We start from the raw sequence: 15,966 nt of genomic DNA, 5'->3' as shown, positions 1-15,966 counted from the left end.
TAAAGAATCAAATTAACCAAATTTACCTGATGTAGAGGCAATCAAGAAAGCCGCATAGGTAAATATATAACCTACCGAAAAGTGGACTAATCCAACCAATCTTGCTTGCACAATGGAAAGAGCCACTGGTTTATCTCTCCATCGAATCAAATTCGCCAATGGTGTGCGTTCATGAGCCCATGCTAAAGTTTCGATCAATTCCTGCCAATATCCGCGCCATGAGATTAAGAACATAAATCCAGTAGCCCAAACAAGATGTCCAAATAAGAACATCCACGCCCAGACTGATAAACTATTCATACCAAAAGGGTTATATCCATTGATAAGTTGTGAAGAATTTAACCATAGATAATCTCTTAACCATCCCATCAAATAGGTAGAAGATTCATTAAATTGTGAAACATTACCCTGCCATAATGTAATGTGCTTCCAATGCCAATAAAAAGTAACCCATCCAATGGTATTTAACATCCAGAAAACTGCCAAATAAAATGCGTCCCAAGCCGAAATATCACAAGTACCACCTCGTCCCGGACCATCGCAAGGAAAACTATAACCAAAATCCTTTTTATCCGGCATTAACTTGGAACCGCGTGCATCCAAAGCACCTTTTACTAAGATCAATGTAGTTGTATGTAAACCAAGAGCAATAGCATGATGAACCAAGAAGTCTCCAGGGCCTATTGTTAAGAATAGAGAATTACTATTCTCATTAATAGCATTTAACCAACCAGGCAACCATATGCTTCGCCCCGCACTGAGCGCCGGACTATTCGTTGAAGATAAAAGTACATCGAACCCATATGAAGTTTTACCATGAGCAGATTGTATCCATTGGGCAAATATAGGTTCGATCAAGATTTGTTTCTCCGGAGTCCCAAAAGCAAGCATGACATCATTATGGACATAAAGTCCCAAAGTATGGAACCCCAGAAATAGGCTGGCCCAACTTAAATGGGATATGATAGCTTCTTTGTGCTCTAACATTCTTGCCAATACATTATCCTCATTCTGTTCGGGATTGTAATCCCGAATAAAAAATATCGCTCCATGAGCAAAAGCCCCTGTCATAATAAATCCTGCAATGTATTGATGATGAGTATATAACGCAGCTTGAGTAGTAAAGTCTTGTGCTATAAACGCATAAGCAGGCAAAGAGTACATGTGTTGAGCTACCAAAGAAGTAATGACCCCTAATGAGGCTAGAGCAAGGCCTAATTGAAAATGAATTGAATTATTGATTGTGTCATAAAGACCCTTATGTCCACGGCCCAATCTACCCCCCGGAGGAATATGTGCTTCTAAAATATCTTTTATACTGTGCCCAATACCGAAGTTAGTTCTATACATATGACCAGCAATGAGAAAAAGAATTGCAATAGCTAAATGATGATGTGCCATATCGGTCAGCCATAAACTTTGCGTTTGAGGATGGAATCCCCCGAGAAGTGTTAGAATGGCAGTTCCCGCGCCTTGCGAAGTACTAAATAAATGACTACTAGAATCGGGGTTTTGAGCATAAAGATTCCACTGACCTGTAAAAAGTGGACCTAATCCTTGAGGATGTGGTAATACACTTAAGAAATTATTCCATCGAACATATTCTCCTCTGGATCCTGGAATAGCAACATGAACTAAATGCCCTGCCCAAGCTAAGGAACTGACTCCAAATAGTCCTGACAAATGATGATTGAGGCGGGATTCGGCATTTTTAAACCACGAAACGCTCGGTTTCCATTTCGGTTGTAGGTGTAACCAGCCCGCTAGTAAGGATATGACAGAAAGAAATAATAGAAAAAGAGCTCCAGTATAAAGATCTTCATTAGTACGTAAACCGATTGTATACCACCACTGATAAACACCGGAATAGGCGATATTCACTGGGCCAAGAGCACCCCCTCGAGTAAAAGCTTCTACAGCCGGTTGACCAAAATGGGGATCCCAAATTGCATGAGCAATAGGTCTTACATGTAAAGGATCCTGTACCCATGCCTCAAAATTTCCTTGCCAAGCTACATGAAAGAGATTCCCGGAAGTCCACAGAAAAATTATTGCTAATTGTCCGAAATGAGAAGCAAAAATATTCTGATAAAGACGTTCCTCAGTAATATCATCATGACTTTCGAAGTCATGTGCGGTAGCAATACCAAACCAAATACGACGAGTAGTGGGGTCCTGAGCTAAGCCTTGGCTAAACCTTGGAAATCTTAATGCCATAATGCTTTTCAAATCCTCCTAGCCATTATCCTACTGCAATAATTCTTGCTAAGAAGAATGCCCACGTTGTGGCAATTCCACCCAGAAGGTAATGGGTTACTCCTACAGCACGTCCCTGTACAATGCTCAAGGCTCTAGGCTGAGTAGCAGGAGCAACTTTTAATTTATTATGAGCCCAAACGATGGATTCAATAAGTTCTTGCCAATAACCACGCCCGCTGAATAGAAACATTAAACTAAAAGCCCATACAAAATGGGCACCTAAGAAAAAAAGACCATATGCAGATAATGAGGAACCATAAGACTGAATTACCTGGGATGCCTGCGCCCATAAGAAATCGCGGAGCCACCCATTAATGGTAATCGAACTCTGCGCAAAGTTTCCTCCTGTGATATGAGTTACTACTCCTTGATCGTTTATACTACCCCAAACATCGGACTGCATTTTCCAACTGAAATGGAATATTACTACAGAAATTGAATTGTACATCCAAAATAATCCTAAGAAGACGTGATCCCAAGCGGATACTTGGCATGTCCCCCCTCTTCCAGGTCCATCACAAGGGAACCGAAAACCAAGATTTGCTTTATCCGGTATCAATCGTGAGCTACGAGCAAATAGAACTCCTTTTAGGAGTATCAATACCGTCACGTGAATTGTAAATGCATGAATATGATGTACCAAAAAATCTGCAGTTCCTAATGGAATAGGTAACAAAGCTACTTTGCCGCCCACTGCCACTAAATCACCACCGCCCCAAGTCAAACTGGTGCTTGCTGTTGCACCAGGGGCCGTTGTACCAGGTGCTAAAGCGTGGGTATTTTGTATCCATTGAGCAAAGACTGGTTGTAATTGTATAGCGGTATCAGAAAACATATCTTGAGGGCGCCCTAAAGCACTCATGGTATCATTATGAATATACAAACCAAAACTGTGAAAGCCTAAAAATATACACACCCAGTTGAGATGTGATATGATTGCATCGCGATGTCTAAGAATACGATCTAATAGATCGTTGTATCGAGTAGTTGGATCATAGTCTCTTACCATAAAAATGGCTGCATGTGCAGCAGCACCAACTATGAGAAATCCCCCAATCCACATGTGATGTGTGAACAATGACAGTTGTGTCCCATAGTCAGTAGCTAGGTATGGATAAGGAGGCATAGCATACATATGGTGAGCTACAATAATGGTCAAAGAGCCTAACATAGCTAGGTTAATAGATAATTGAGCATGCCATGACGTTGTTAGGATCTCATATAGACCTTTATGACCTTGGCCTGTAAATGGACCTTTATGGGCCTCTAAAATATCTCTTATACCATGACCAATACCCCAATTAGTTCTATACATATGACCGGCAATGAGAAAAAGAATTGCAATAGCTAAATGATGATGTGCAATATCGGTCAGCCATAGACCCCCAGTTAGTGGATCTAATCCTCCACGAAAAGTTAGAAAGTCCGCGTATTTTGACCAATTCAAGGTAAAAAATGGGGTTGCTCCTTCGGCAAAACTTGGATAAAGTTGAGCCAAAAGATCCCGATTCAAGATAAATTCATGAGGAAGTGGGATCTCTTTGGGATCTACTCCAGCATTTAGAAATTGGTTAATTGGTAAAGATACATGTACTTGATGCCCCGCCCAAGAAAGAGACCCAAGTCCTAGTAGCCCTGCCAAATGGTGATTCAACATGGATTCTACATCTTGGAACCAAGCCAATTTTGGAGCAGCTTTGTGATAATGAAACCAACCAGCAAAAAGCATTAAGGCTGCAAAGACCAATGCACCAATTGCAGTACAATAGAGTTGTAATTCATTAGTTATTCCAGATGCTCGCCAAATCTGAAAAAAACCAGAAGTTATTTGTATTCCGCGGAAACCTCCGCCTACATCACCATTCAATATTTCTTGGCCTACTATTGGCCAAACCACCTGGGCACTAGGTCGAATGTGAGTAGGATCATTTAGCCATGCTTCATAATTGGAAAAACGAGCACCATGGAAATACATGCCACTCAGCCAAAGAAAGATAATGGAGAGTTGGCCGAAATGAGCACTAAATACTTTTCGGGAAATCTCCTCTAAATCACTAGTATGGCTATCGAAATCATGAGCATCAGCATGTAGGTTCCAGATCCAAGTAGTAGTATCAGGTCCCTTAGCTATTGTTCTTGAGAAATGACCAGGCTTTGCCCATTGCTCGAAAGAAGTTTTTATGGGATCCCTATCTACCAAAATTTTGACTTCTGGATCTACCAAAATTTTGACTTTTGGTTCCGGCGAACGAATAATCATTGAGTCCTCCTCTTTCCGGACAACACATACAAAGAGACCCGCCAACATAAAACATAATTAGTGAACTTATGAGAGATGTTTATATTGAATAACTTTCTCTTCTATCTCCCATCTATTTATTCTATATTTTCTTTAGTTATTCACTAGAACAATTATGATCCGGAAGTTAATCCGGGGCAAGTGTTCGGATCTATTATGACATAGTAGTAAGGCGCTCAACGGACCCTTTTTTTTAATTCTAAAACCTTTTCTGAACTTTGAATTTAATGAAGTTAAAGAATTTTTTGTGCAACCTAGTCTATTCATATTTCACTTAGAGATTCCTAGATGGAACAAATGAAATTTTTTGTCTTTCTTGCATATCTTACAGAGAAGATATTCTTAGGTACTTTATTTCAAATCACGTGAGCAGTTATATTAGCATTACTAAGGAACATAACGAAATATCAGATGAAATAGAACTATTTTAGAAGGGATATAAGAAAATCTTTTGATTGTTTGTTGCTTTATATTTAGAAAATGAATGATCCGTATTCTCTTTATATTCTATTCTCTATAGAGAATAGAGAATAGAATATAAAGAGAATTATAGAAAAATTATAGAAAATATAGAATATTAGAATAAAAAAAAGAAAATAATAAACAGAGTGTTCTTATTCAAAACGCCCTGTGATCTTCAACCAATTCTGTGCTTCAATATAATTCCCAGGGGTAAGGGCTATAGCTTGTTTCCAATATTCAGCGGCTTGATCAAACCAAGATTCCGCAATTTCAGAATCTCCCTGTCGAATGGCCTGTTCTCCGCGGTCGGAATAGGTGAGTAAATTCCTTCCCTTAGAACCGTACTTGAGAGTTTCCTGACTCATACGGCTCAACAGTCAATTCTTTTTATCTTCCATTTTTTCTGGAGTTAAGAACAAGAAAAGAGGTTAATTACATGAGTTTCAAACTTGAATTTGGATTACGAATTTAATCCTTTGTTTTTAGTTTTATCTTTTTTCCTACCTTCCGAAGAATAAAGTATCGACATTAACACTAATGCTCGTTCTTATTGAAATTTTCTGAAAGGTAACTATCTCGATTTCATATATCATATACTTTCATATATGATATATCAATTTCTATAGAATCTTTGAGAAAGACTTTTCTTCATAAGAAAAGACTTACTATCTTTGGGATCTGATACTACACCGCTGCTCACAACCTTAGGGGATCCACTTTATTACATAAGTAGATTCCTAATCTATCATCATATAAGTAAGCAGTTCTTGTTGTATCGGCCAAAAACCTTGTTAATTGATCTTTACGGTGCTTCCTCTATCAATTAGATCTTTTATCCATAGAAAAAAAGTATCTAGGCGTATATATTCTATTTCTTCATATTTTGACTTCTATGAAGTTTCTTTCTTTGCTACAGCTCATAAAAATCGTTGTTTCGAACGATATATATATGTAGAAAGCCCATTTTTTTTGTCTAGTATTTATTTTTTTATTAGTATTAGTGGAGTTGTTCGTTCTTTTCTTTTTTTCTATAGTGGAGATAGTCGCACGTAATGACAGATCACGGCCATATTGTTAAAAGCTTGAGGTAAGAAAGGGTTTCGTTCGAGTGCCCTAAAATAGTATTCCAAAGCTTTCGTATGTTCTCCGTTACTTGTGTGTATAAGGCCTATGTTATAAAGTATATAACTTCGATCATAGGGATCAATTTCCAGTCGCATAGCCTCATAATAATTCTGTAAAGCTTCCGCATAATTTCCTTCAGATTGAGCCGACATCCGTTACGGTCGTCATTCGGTTCAAAGAATCTCCGTTCCAGAACCGTACGTGAGATTTTCATCTCATACGGCTCCTCCTTTATGTGTATAATGATAAACATCCATGGAATCAAATCCAAAAAGATTGCAATATTCTCATTATCAACTTAGCGGGACTAGTATTTTTACACGAAATCTCTAGCCAACCTTCCTGTAAAGGATCTTTTATTAACATCAAGTATGTTATTACTGGATAAATAGTCACTTCAACAATTTCTTTGTCCTCAACGCTGCTAAATTTCCCGGAATTAGTCACTTCAACAGTCTTCGATGGTTATATGGGTATCCAAAATACGAACGAGATGGATGTTTATTGTCCCAACCATTCTAGTTAGTCCCGATCCCCATAAGAAAGGAAGGATTTATTTTTTTTTACAAAGTTTTCTAGTGTTGTTGATTCCTAAGCGTAGTGCTTCTTCCCCCATGCCGCCTATTGGTACTAGTGGAGTAGGATTAACCTAACCCCATAGGTATAGGTATAACCTTTCGCTTAATACTATAAACCTAAAATTGAAGCATATGAGGCTGCATTAATCGGAAATACACGACAGAAGGGATTAATTGTTTTATTTCCAAACTTCACCTTCAGCAAGCGTAGGTTTTTTTTTTCAAAATTTTTTTCTTTCTCTAGACTGAGATCGGTAAAAAAAAAAAAAAGAATCAAATCGCACCATCTCTGTAATAAGTGAATGCCTCTTTTTCTCCAGAAGTTGTCGGAATTATTCGTAATAAGATATTGGCTACAATGGTAAAGGTCTTATCAATAAAATTTCCATTTATCCGAGATCTAGTCATAGGTAGCAATCCATTCTAAAATTTCATTTTTTATCGCGTGATAAAAGAATCCCCCAAACAAAGGAATTGTACAATACAGTACGAAATAACGTAAAAATGGACTTATTAATCAAATAATTTTATCCTACGGCAGGCCTCGAAGTAAGTTTTTTTTTGTTCGTTTCAATTGATTATGTGCGCCTACCCAAATGGAATATCTATGCCTCACTATTCACTCGAGGGACATAATCATTATGTAGGAGAGATGGCCGAGTGGTTGAAGGCGTAGCACTGGAACTGCTATGTAGGCTTTTTGTTTACCGAGGGTTCGAATCCCTCTCTTTCCGCACCCTTATCAAGTTCATCAATGTTACTGACCTCAATGTTTGCAAATAGATATCATTATTCCAACTTTGATGTGGATTCTCTATTCCTAATTTATTTCTGTTTTCTGTAATAAAAAAAATCGTGGAATAAAGTGGGCAAGGAATAACAAATTTCCTATACCCACCCACGTCTATACATGAATGGGGGGAAATCCTCGGATCAAAATTATTCTTATTTTAATTAGGTTTAAGTCTGACGAGAATAATATTCTACAACCAGCAATTCATTAATTTTCAAACCAACCCATTTACTATCTATTATTTGATTGACTAATCCTTTATATTGGAATGGATCAAGAGTCAAATGGATTGGCAATTTTTCGCGGGGGGCTGATTCAAGAGAATTTTGAATCAGAGTTCTAGATTTTTGTTCATCCTTCGCTGTAATAATATCTTCGGGTTTGCAACGATAACTTGGTATATCTACTATACGACCATTAACTAAAACATGTCTGTGGTTAACTAATTGACGGGCTTGAGGAATAGTCGAAGCCATACCCAATCGAAAAAGTATGTTATCCAAACGCATTTCAAGTAATTGTAGTAAAACTTGACCGGTTGAACCTTTCGCTTTTCCAGCGATACGAACGTATTTAAGCAATTGTCGTTCTGTAAGACCATAATGAAAACGCAATTTTTGTTTTTCTTCTAAACGAATACGATATTGAGACTTTTTACTCGAGCGCGATTGGTTTTTAAGTTCGCTTCCAACTGTAGGCCCTTTACTAGTTAGTCCTGGTAAAGCCCCCAGACGACGTATTTTTTTGAAACGAGGCCCTCTGTAACGTGACATAAACACTCCTTTTTAATTTAAAATGGAAAATCTCATAAAGCTAAATTAAAACTAAACTAAATAACAAAAATGATAAATCAAACGAAATCTACTTAAAGTATTTTACTATAAATAGTATACTACAAAAAAGAACTGGAAAGATTCGATCAGTATCCGAATTTTATTCTATTGTATATCTATCTAAATAAATAGAAAATAAAAAAAGGAGGTTATTTTCTTGATTTGTTCTAGAGAAATAGAACTCCCATTTTTTTCCTAAAATAAAAATAAAAAGAGATTATACCTTATGTCAAAAATGAAAACAAATAGAGAAAAAAAGCCGGCTATCGGAATCGAACCGATGACCATCGCATTACAAATGCGATGCTCTAACCTCTGAGCTAAGCGGGCTCTCATAACACAAATTGTGGATTTATCGGAATTATTTCCTAAACTACCGGGATCTTAGTTATTAATTGTTTTATATTAGCTCTTCATAACCAAATTACTATATCATAATCAAATAAATACAAACATAGAAAAAATCGAAAATATCCAATAGTTATTATTTATTTGATATTTTAGTATATATCATATCATAAAAATAATAATAATTTTAAGATAAGAATTTTAATTAAGAGTTAATTAATTAATAGTTAAATAGAATACTATTTTGATCGATTTATCAAATAATTTTTATCAATAAAACAATATCGTCATTTTAATTCGTATAGTCAAATTCTCTTTTTTGTTTTGAATATTTTTGCTTCTTTATTTCGATTATTTTAATATTTCAAGAATAAATAATAAATAGAATTCATATTTTCATCTAATCTATATAAATATCTAAATATAGATATGTATTTATCCCGATATCCTGATTATTAGATAGGAAGATTATTTGTTTCTATATATATTCTTTATATATTCTTTAATATTCTACAATTAGAATACCTTAAAATAAAATTCTATATAAAAATTCTATATATATATAAATAAATATAGATATAGAAAATAGTAAAGAGTATATAGAATACTATCTTAAAATTAAAATTTATATTTTAAATAGTTTTTTAGAATTTTAAATAAAATAATGACTAATTAGATTACAGTAAACAGTAATTTATATTACAAAATTCGTATGCATTAAGATGAACTATGTATAATGTAGATAAAAAAGAATGTATCGATAGAAATTGGATAAGTAAATAGAAATTTGATATTTCTATTGAATTTCTAAATGAATGTCAAATTTTAAATTAATAAATAGATTTTTGATTTTCGTTTTGTTATTATAAGGTCTGTATCTGTCTCCTCTAAGCAAAAAAAGAATCGAACGTTAGAGTATTCTAAATACTCTCAAAAAATCAAAGAAGGAGGGACATCTAAAATAGAGATAAATGTAGTATATATCTCTGTATATTGAATTGCGAATACACAGATAATAGAATCATTTCTGATTCGACTAAATATGGGTATCTGATATCAGATATAGATGAAAGAAAATCAATCAAACAAATAGAAGGAAATTTTTCCAAAAATGGGAGTAGGTTTCTAATAAATTGAACAGTTCCATCATATAATTCTCATAATACAAATGAAAAAACATCCTAATGAGATATGATATCAATCTCAAATAAAAAAACGGGGGATATGGCGAAATTGGTAGACGCTACGGACTTAATTGGATTGAGCCTTGGTATGGAAACTTACCAGGTGAAAACTTTCAAATTCAGAGAAACCCTGGAATTAAAAATGGGCAATCCTGAGCCAAATCCTTCTTTCCGAAAACAAATAAATAAAAGTTTAGAAAGTGAAAATCAAAAAAGGATAGGTGCAGAGACTCAATGGAAGCTGTTCTAACAAATGGAGTTGACAACATTTACTCTTTCAATAGAATAATCTTGATTGATCAAATCAGTCACTCCACCATAGTCTGATGGATCTTTTGAATAACTGATTAATCAGACGAGAATAAAGATAGAGTCCCATTCTACATGTCAATACCGACATCAATGAAATTTTTAGTAAGAGGAAAATCCGTCGACTTTAGAAATCGTGAGGGTTCAAGTCCCTCTATCCCCAAAAGCCCATTTAATTCGCTAATTTTTTATCCTATATCCCTTTTTTTTTTTATTTAGTTGACATAGACTCAAGTAATTTCCTAAAATTAGGGTGGTGTGTCAAGAATGGTCGGGATAGCTCAGCTGGTAGAGCAGAGGACTGAAAATCCTCGTGTCACCAGTTCAAATCTGGTTCCCGGCGATTCATTTCTATGAGTATCTATTCCCAAATTTTAATAAATTTGGGAATAGATACATAATTTATCTAGGCGTACGGAGATATACTCTTTCTAGCTAAAGAATGAATAGATGTATATTCTAGGTATAGAAAGTGAGTCTGAAAATGAATGATTCCATTTTGTTTCGATTTTTTCTGCGCTCCAAAAAGAATGTTAATATTTCAACAATATAAAAAAATTCGGTCCATTTCTTTTTATTTTCTTTGATCCTACTTTTTCTTTTTCGTAGCCGGATATCTAATTGATGTTGCTGTACATCTTACATAGTTAATGATACAGAACTTTTTCAGTTCATCCTATTGGCTCACCCTAAATTAAGTATCGTTCCATCCAATTTTAGAATCTCAATGAATCCCTATATTATTGTCTTTTTTATTTATCCATTTTGTTATTTATCCCATCCATAATAAGATATGAATGAAACCTCTATTATTCTGTCCAATCTATAACAAAAAGAAAATGTACATACAGATATTTCTTGAATATCTGGGGTTGTCGAAGTGCTGATTACTTTCTTATTTTTATCATTTAGTGAGCATCCTGTATTTCATAAAAATTGGGGGCGATATAATCTTTACGCAAAGGCCATCCTATCCAACTTTCGGGCATTAAAATACGTTTCAGACGCGGATGATTATCATAAGAGATTCCTAACATATCATAAGATTCCCTTTCTTGAAAATCAGCACTTTTCCAAACCCAGAAAATAGAAGGAATTCTCGGATTTTGCCTTGGGACAAATACTTTTATGCATACCTCTTCGGGTTGATCTAGACTATACTCTATTCTCGTAAGATGATAGACACTAGCTAATAGTCCTCCTGGTGCTACATCATAGGCACATTGGGAACGTAGATAATTGTAACCATATACATATAAAATAACAGCAATCGAATGCCAATCCTCGGGCTTTATTTGTAAAGTCTCTATTCCTTGGTAATCAAAACCCAAAGATCTATGAACTATTCCGTGTTTGACTAGCCAAGCAGACAGATGACCCTGCATTTTTTTTACTTCTCCTGCTTTTTTTTATATAAGTTTGGTATTAGAATGAAATTTTTGAAGATTGACTTGCTTGCTATTTCTTATTGTATTTTGTACAAAAGGATCCTGTTTAATTCACTTTTTCGTTTGTCGGAGGATACTTAACTTTTTTATATTTGAAAAATGTGTCAGAGGTTATCTCTGAAATAGATGATGGTTGATAAAATAATCCTTGATTATAATTGCCGGTATGAGTACTGCGTCCAAGATGAAATTTGTGGTTCGTAGTAAAACACCTATTCTCTCGTTGATAACAAATTAGATCTTCATAGATTTCTCGAGATATTTTCTTACGAAGTTTTGTTATAGCATCTATAACGGCTTCCGGTTTAGGTGGACAGCCTGGCAAATAGACATCCACAGGAATTAGTTTATCCACGCCCCGAACAGTACTATAAGAATCGGTACTGAACATCCCTCCTGTAATTGTACAGGCTCCCATAGCAATAACATATTTTGGTTCGGGCATTTGCTCATATAATCGAACTAAAGAAGGAGCCATTTTCATAGTTACGGTGCCCGCTGTTAAAATAAGGTCTGCCTGCCTAGGACTCGACCGTGGTACCAGTCCATAACGATCAAAGTCAAATCGTGATCCTATTAATGAAGCAAATTCAATGAAGCAACAACTAGTACCATAGAGAAGTGGCCATAAACTGGATAGTCTTGACCAATTTGAAAGATCATTTAATGTAGTAGAAATAACCGAATTTTTGGTTTTTTGATCAAGTAAGGGAAACTCAATGGAATTCATAACTGTCTCAATGTTTTGTTTAATTGTCTAAATATTCAAGAATTAAGACCATTCTAATGCTCCCTTCCGCCATGCATAAACTAAACCAACAATTAGGATAAGGACGAAGATGAAAGCTTCTATAAATACGGATACCCCCAATACATCAAAACTCATTGCCCATGGGTAAAGAAAGACTGTTTCAACATCAAAAACAACAAAAACTAGAGCAAACATATAATAACGGATTTGAAATTGTAACCAAGCATCGCCCATCGGTTCTATCCCAGATTCATAACTAGAAAGTTTTTCTGGCCCTTTTCTAATTGGAGCTAAAATTCCAGAAATCAGAAATGCCAAAATAGGAATAAAGATCGATATTATTAGAAATGTCCAAAAAATATCATATTCATAAAGCAAAAACATAAATGTACTCCTATGAATGTGAAAAATATACCGGATTCTTATTAATTCTTAGTCGATTTGAATTGAAATTTTCAAATTATTAGATTAATGAAAATTAATCTAAATACTAAATAGAAATGCTTTTTATTTTATTAAATTTACATTATTTCGGATCAAATTCATACTAGTATCTGAGTATACTAATAGAAATATTATTCTATCCAATATTAATCTATTCAAATAGAAATTGATTCATTTTTAATAATACTAATTAACTAAAAATATAGTATATTTAAACTAGTAATATTACAAGTATGGAGTATTTAGTATTCCATATACTATTAATATAATTAATAGTATATAGTACTAAATACTATATAGTACTATATCAAATATATCGACTATTATATCTACTATTATATAAGTATCTACTATCTATAAATCTGAGTAGTATAGGTAGCAATATTAGGGCTATACGGACTCGAACCGTAGACCTTCTCGGTAAAACAGATCAAACTATTATTATCAAAATGATTTGAATTGTTTTAAAAACCCAACGTGCATTTTTTTTTGCATTGGGCTTTTTCATTAACTGATAGAAATATCAATTAGTCTACCATCTTTTTTCTTTACACAAAGAAAAAGGAAATGATTCCCTGTGCTCTGATTTATTTTTTTTTAGATTTTAATCTAAGAGCACTACCAAAGTTTTTCAAAGAAGAAGGTTATCCTGACGTAGGTCTGCTTTTGGCCTGGATCAACTAAAGTTAAATGGACTCTCTATCAACCCACTTAAATAAAAATATCAAATAGGAAATGAAACTTCATACACCTTAAAGTTCATAAGATAGGAAGAAAAGAGAATTTTTTTGAGGTCCCTAGACTCATTTGCCTAGCATTGAATAGATTAAGTATTCACCTTATCAATATCTCAAATCCATTATGGATTTTATTTGACGTCTAAATCCTTTGTCAGGCTATTGTTCTCTTATTTTATTCCTGGAGTAAGACATGGATTTCTCAATAAGATCAACTCTTTTAATTACATGATGGACTCCTATGAAAAAAAAACATTGGCGCGTGTGTAAACGAGGTGCTCTACCAACTGAGCTATAGCCCTTGTGCTTTTGATACATATTTTATTCGATAAATAAATTCTTGTCAAGATTAATATTACATGATCGAATCTCTTTGATTGATAGTGCGTTGGTATTGTTTATAAGTAATATAACATTTATAATCCATTGATCTGATAGATGGGTACTTTTTTTATTTAGGATGATAAACGACCTACTTAACTCAGTGGTTAGAGTATTGCTTTCATACGGCAGGAGTCATTGGTTCAAATCCAATAGTAGGTAAGGTATAGATAGAACGTATTAGATACCATTGATTCCGGTATCTAATAAGTTTTTCTACTCATCTTTTTTTATTGTAATTTTCTATCTTTTTCTATTTTTAATTATTTTGCTGAACCAACTTGTTACGAGATCCTATTGATAGCCTCTACTCGTGTCCTAGCTCGTCGGAGAGCTAGATTTGCCTCAATTTTTTGTCTTTTCCCTTCAGCCTTATTCAAGTTAGCTTCTGCTATTTTTAGAGTTTGTTGTGCTTCTTGTGGATCAATGTCAATACTCTTTTCCGCATCATTTACTAAAATAGTGATCTCATTATTTCCTATTCTAGCAAAACCGCCCATCAGAGCCATCGTTACCCATTGTCGGTTGTTATTGTTAAGGCGTATTTTCAAAATACCTATATCTAAAGCTGTGGCAATAGGCGCATGATTTTTTAATACCCCAATTTGTCCACTATTAGTAGATAAAATAATTTCCTTCACTTCTGAATCCCAAACAGTTCGATTGGGGGTCAGTACACAAAGATTTAAAGTCATTTCTTGAATTTGTTCTCCATTTACAAGTTCGCAGCCTTCGCAGTAGCTTCATCGATATTACCCACCAAATAAAAGGCTTGTTCAGGAAGACTATCTAATTCTCCAGAAAGAATCAATTTAAACCCTCTAATTGTTTCTGCTAGACCAACATATTTCCCTGGGGAACCTGTAAATACTTCTGCTACGAAAAAAGGTTGGGATAAGAAACGTTCAATTTTTCGTGCTCTTGCTACGGTTAAACGATCCTCTTCGGATAATTCGTCCAACCCAAGAATAGCTATAATGTCCTGAAGTTCTTTGTAACGTTGTAACGTTTGTTTAACCCTTTGCGCAGTTTCATAATGTTCTTCACCAACGATCCGAGGTTGGAGCATGGTTGACGTTGAATCTAAAGGATCGACTGCTGGATAGATACCTTTGGAAGCTAATCCTCTTGATAGTACAGTAGTAGCATCCAAATGTGCAAATGTCGTGGCAGGAGCAGGATCGGTCAAATCGTCTGCAGGTACATAAACTGCTTGAATAGAAGTTATAGACCCTTCTTTGGTAGAAGTAATTCGTTCTTGTAAAGTACCCATTTCAGTACCCAGGGTGGGTTGATAACCCACAGCGGAAGGCATTCGGCCCAATAGGGCAGATACTTCGGATCCGGCTTGGACAAAACGGAAGATATTGTCGATAAATAGAAGGACGTCCTGTTCATTGACATCTCGGAAATATTCTGCCATAGTTAGGGCAGTTAAACCAACTCTCATACGAGCTCCGGGCGGTTCATTCATTTGCCCGTAGACTAGAGCTACTTTTGATTCCGCAATATTTTTTTCATTAATTACTCCGGATTCTTTCATTTCCATATAAAGATCATTTCCCTCACGAGTACGCTCACCTACTCCGCCAAATACGGATACACCTCCATGAGCTTTGGCAATGTTATTGATCAATTCCATAATCAGTACTGTTTTACCTACCCCAGCTCCACCGAAAAGTCCTATTTTTCCGCCACGGCGATAAGGAGCTAAAAGATCTACAACTTTAATTCCTGTTTCAAAAATGGATAATTTTGTATCTAACTGTATAAAGGCAGGCGCGGATCTATGAATAGGAGAGGTTGTCCCAGTATCTACAGGACCTAAATTATCAATAGGCTCTCCAAGCACGTTGAAAATTCGACCTAGGGTTGCTCCGCCGACTGGAACACTTAGGGGAGCTCCCGTGTTAATCACAACCATTCCTCTCTTTAGACCATCTGTAGCACTCATAGCTACAGCTCTAACTCTATTATTTCCTAATAATTGCTGTACTTCACAAGTTACGTTAATT

At 35.1% G+C, this 15,966-nt stretch overlaps 6 protein-coding genes and 3 non-coding genes across 9 annotated transcripts in view; 3 read left to right on the top strand and 6 right to left on the bottom strand.

Annotated features, from left to right (window-relative positions):
- Positions 1 to 12: 12 nt before the first annotated feature.
- LOC120580067 (photosystem I P700 chlorophyll a apoprotein A2) lies at positions 13 to 2,217 on the bottom strand. The gene has a single exon (XM_039833037.1). It carries the CDS (start codon positions 2,215 to 2,217, stop codon positions 13 to 15), a length of 2,205 nt encoding a protein of 734 aa, XP_039688971.1.
- Positions 2,218 to 2,242: 25 nt separating this feature from the next.
- On the bottom strand, positions 2,243 to 4,519 carry LOC120580066 (photosystem I P700 chlorophyll a apoprotein A1). Its single transcript, XM_039833036.1, has one exon. The coding sequence runs from the start codon at positions 4,517 to 4,519 to the stop codon at positions 2,243 to 2,245; it is 2,277 nt and encodes a 758-aa protein (XP_039688970.1).
- A 2,850-nt stretch (positions 4,520 to 7,369) lies between these two features.
- Positions 7,370 to 7,457, top strand: TRNAS-GGA (transfer RNA serine (anticodon GGA)). The gene has a single exon. It is a non-coding gene; the product is annotated as a tRNA-Ser (tRNA).
- A 226-nt stretch (positions 7,458 to 7,683) lies between these two features.
- LOC120580084 (30S ribosomal protein S4, chloroplastic) lies at positions 7,684 to 8,289 on the bottom strand. The gene has a single exon (XM_039833046.1). It carries the CDS (start codon positions 8,287 to 8,289, stop codon positions 7,684 to 7,686), a length of 606 nt encoding a protein of 201 aa, XP_039688980.1.
- A 317-nt stretch (positions 8,290 to 8,606) lies between these two features.
- On the bottom strand, positions 8,607 to 8,679 carry TRNAT-UGU (transfer RNA threonine (anticodon UGU)). The gene has a single exon. It is a non-coding gene; the product is annotated as a tRNA-Thr (tRNA).
- A 1,781-nt stretch (positions 8,680 to 10,460) lies between these two features.
- TRNAF-GAA (transfer RNA phenylalanine (anticodon GAA)) lies at positions 10,461 to 10,533 on the top strand. The gene has a single exon. It is a non-coding gene; the product is annotated as a tRNA-Phe (tRNA).
- A 565-nt stretch (positions 10,534 to 11,098) lies between these two features.
- On the bottom strand, positions 11,099 to 12,116 carry LOC120580086 (NAD(P)H-quinone oxidoreductase subunit J, chloroplastic). The gene is made up of 2 exons (XM_039833049.1): positions 11,849 to 12,116; positions 11,099 to 11,397 (listed from the first exon to the last, which is right to left on the bottom strand). Exons 1-2 carry the CDS (start codon positions 12,114 to 12,116, stop codon positions 11,099 to 11,101), a joined length of 567 nt encoding a protein of 188 aa, XP_039688983.1.
- Positions 12,117 to 14,666: 2,550 nt separating this feature from the next.
- LOC120580072 (ATP synthase subunit beta, chloroplastic-like) overlaps positions 14,667 to 15,966 on the bottom strand; it is a 1,472-nt gene continuing 172 nt past the window's right edge. The window contains 1 exon segment of the mRNA XM_039833041.1: positions 14,667 to 15,966. This exon segment is cut by the window's right edge and continues 118 nt beyond it. Within this exon segment, the coding sequence (XP_039688975.1) occupies positions 14,667 to 15,966 (1,300 nt within the window).
- The window catches only part of LOC120580073 (ribulose bisphosphate carboxylase large chain), a 2,585-nt gene continuing 2,359 nt past the window's right edge, over positions 15,741 to 15,966 (top strand). The window contains exon 1 of the mRNA XM_039833042.1: positions 15,741 to 15,753. Coding sequence (XP_039688976.1) covers positions 15,741 to 15,753 — 13 coding nt within the window. The remainder of the gene's footprint in view (positions 15,754 to 15,966) is intronic.

The sequence above is a fragment of the Medicago truncatula genome, chromosome 4, assembly GCF_003473485.1.
Source record: "Medicago truncatula cultivar Jemalong A17 chromosome 4, MtrunA17r5.0-ANR, whole genome shotgun sequence".
Taxonomy (NCBI): Eukaryota; Viridiplantae; Streptophyta; class Magnoliopsida; order Fabales; family Fabaceae; genus Medicago; species Medicago truncatula.
This window is presented reverse-complemented; position numbering and strand designations above follow the sequence as displayed.